This window comes from Octodon degus, unplaced genomic scaffold (genome assembly GCF_000260255.1).
Source record: "Octodon degus isolate 3935 unplaced genomic scaffold, OctDeg1.0 scaffold00107, whole genome shotgun sequence".
Taxonomy (NCBI): domain Eukaryota; kingdom Metazoa; phylum Chordata; class Mammalia; order Rodentia; family Octodontidae; genus Octodon; species Octodon degus.
The window spans coordinates 2,309,735-2,312,295 of record NW_004524683.1 but is presented as its reverse complement, the minus strand read 5'-3'; the positions used below and the strand labels follow the sequence as shown (position 1 = coordinate 2,312,295).

At 41.8% G+C, this 2,561-nt stretch overlaps 1 protein-coding gene across 6 annotated transcripts in view; it reads left to right on the top strand.

Moving 5' to 3' along the window:
• Osbpl9 (oxysterol binding protein like 9) overlaps nucleotides 1-2,561 on the top strand; it is a 160,555-nt gene that overhangs the window by 40,180 nt on the left and 117,814 nt on the right. For all 6 annotated transcript variants that reach the window (XM_004639129.2, XM_004639128.2, XM_004639127.3 and 3 more), the window contains exon 2: nucleotides 2,204-2,254. In XM_004639129.2, the coding sequence (XP_004639186.1) occupies nucleotides 2,204-2,254 (51 nt within the window). The remainder of the gene's footprint in view (nucleotides 1-2,203; nucleotides 2,255-2,561) is intronic.

Genomic DNA, 2,561 nt, shown 5'->3' with positions numbered 1-2,561 from the left:
GGGGGGGGACACCTTGCACTTGCTAGGCAGGCATTTATGCTGCTGAGCTATATCCCTGGCCCTTTTTTTTTGGTCTTTTCAAAATAGAGTTTCACTATGCAGGTCAGGCTGGCCTTGAACTTGGTAGCCCAGGTTAGTCTCGAATTCACAGTGATCTTCCTATCACAAGCCTCCTGGCTGCTGGGATTACAGCCGTGAGTCACTACATCCTGCTGGGATTAAGTTTCTAGCACAAGTTTTTTGGAGGACACAGTCAAACTGCAGCAGCTGATTTGCATACAGATTATTAGAGATAATTTTTTAATGAAATAACTTGATGTAAGAAGAGTCACATCATGAGAATGATATGAGAAAACAGTCTTTGGCAGTCTTGAAGCTCCTCAGAAGTGGAACCATCAGTGCTGCGTTTTTGTACTTCATGATGGATCCGGTTTTCTCACATGGCTGAGAAGATGGGAGCATTCATTTCAGGGTGATCTTTTCTTGAAGTGCTAGGCAGAGAGGGGGACCTCATGCAAGTAATAGGACCGTAGCTGGTTTCAGAACATTCTCAAGATAACACTTGGTAGGACTATTGCTGGGTGAGGTCCTTTCTCTCGTTGTCAGTACTATGATTCCTCAGAATAGAATCTAGCAATATTTAGTGAATGGCAGCGGCTCACGCAGGCTAGCTTTAGATCAGGTGTAGCTAGAGATGACCTGAAGCTAGGACTTCACTCCTCACCTCTTTGCATCTTTCTCGATGTGGGCATTACTTGTTGCCTTCTTCACATTGATCGCATTGATACGGCACCCATGTCTTCCAGCTTCAAGAGCAGATAGAGAGGGAGCTCTTCTTGTAGTCCCAAGAAGGGGCCAAGAGCTTCCTGGGATTCCCTGGGAAGAGACTCAGTCTTGCTTTGGTGGTAGGAGGCCCAGTGATTAGCCTACTTGATCAGGTAGCCACCCCATTCTCCCTTCTGGATCTGGGAGGCGTGGTCATGCTAACTCCCCTTCAACTCCACATGAGACCTGAGTGGACCTTGTGCCATGGTGGAAGAGGAAAATTTGAATATGTTACAGTAGATACACAGTCTGGGACAGTTATTTGCAAAGCAGTCATACAATGTGTAATTGGTAATTTATGTGGTTTCTTACTGTTAGTTTCATTTATAATATGTATGTAATTCTTTCTATGCAAGGTCTTATAAGGTTTATTGTGTTTGAAGTGCCTGTCATGTAGAAGGCATCATTTAGTGAATCTGTTGTTGCTGCTGTTAACATTAAGGTTGCCATTATCATCTTCTCAAGCTCTTTGTATTTAACTGTTATTTTATTTTATTTTTTTGTACCGAGGATTGAACTCGCGACCTTGTGCTTGCCAGGCAGGCACTTATGCCGCTTAGTTGTCTTCCCAGCCCTGTTATTTTTCTAAAACAGATCTTAAGGATATTTTTGCCCCTTCCCCAGTCTTTAGCAGTTTTCTGTTAACTCTTGAATAAAGATTGCATTTTTAAAATTACTGTATTTTTTTTTTTTTTTTTAAACTCAACTCTTCTCCCTTCCCTTTCCCCTCCTCCCCTCCCCTGACCAGGTCTCACTGAGTAGCCCAGACTAGCCTTGACTTTGTGGTCACCATGCCTGGCCCATACCCTTTCTATCTGGACCCTCCCACAAGAAAGCTGGCTGTTGGAAGCGGGCAGAGCTGAGGTGCTTGCTGAGGGCAAGTACCATCGGCAGAAAATCTGGGTCAGGGCCATTCCAGGTGGAGGGACACTGGATAAGAAGTCACAGAGGCCAAAAATGTTACCCATTTGGAGAATTGCAAATAGGTAGAGAGAGCTAGAACAGTATTTTAAAATATTTGGTTTTGTTGAGGTCATCTGGGAGTGATTCTTAAGCACTGATTCAGCTGTCTTAACCAGATAGGAAAAAAAATGGGTAGGAATTAAGGGACATGAAGGCCGAGTAAAAATTATAGTGTAACAGCTGTTGTAGTAAAGGTATATATAAAGTGCTCTGGTCAGGTTAATTTGTATAGGCTGTAAGCTGTATTATGTAAAACCTGGTAACTCCCCTATTAATAAATGATTTCTTTTGGGAAGGGGAGTTGGCAGAAGCAATGGGTAATACTGTAAATCTTGGTTTTTCATCCCTAGATATTTACTAAAAAGTCAATCAGTCTGTTGATTTTGTATTCATTAATGTTCTGCTTTTCTTTTAGTCCAAGGACAAAATGATGAGAGGCTCTCGCAGAGGATGCGTTAGACTCAGAGTGAGTATCATTTTTATGAAAATGATGTTGACAGAAAAAATGTTTTTCATGAAATAATGGGAATTTATATTTAGGTTAGCTTCCATAAGTGTTGGGGCAGGTAACTAAGTCTCAAAGAGGGAAAGTGGATTCCTCTATGCAACTGCTAGTCACTGGTTAGAATTCAGTTATTTTAGTCCATAATTTAATGTCGTAGGGGCTGGGGAGATAGCTCAGTTGAATAAGTGCTTACCTGGCAAACTCAAGGGCTTGAGTTCAATCCCTGGCTCTGCAGAAAAGAAAAGAAAAGAAAAAAAAAAAAAAAAAA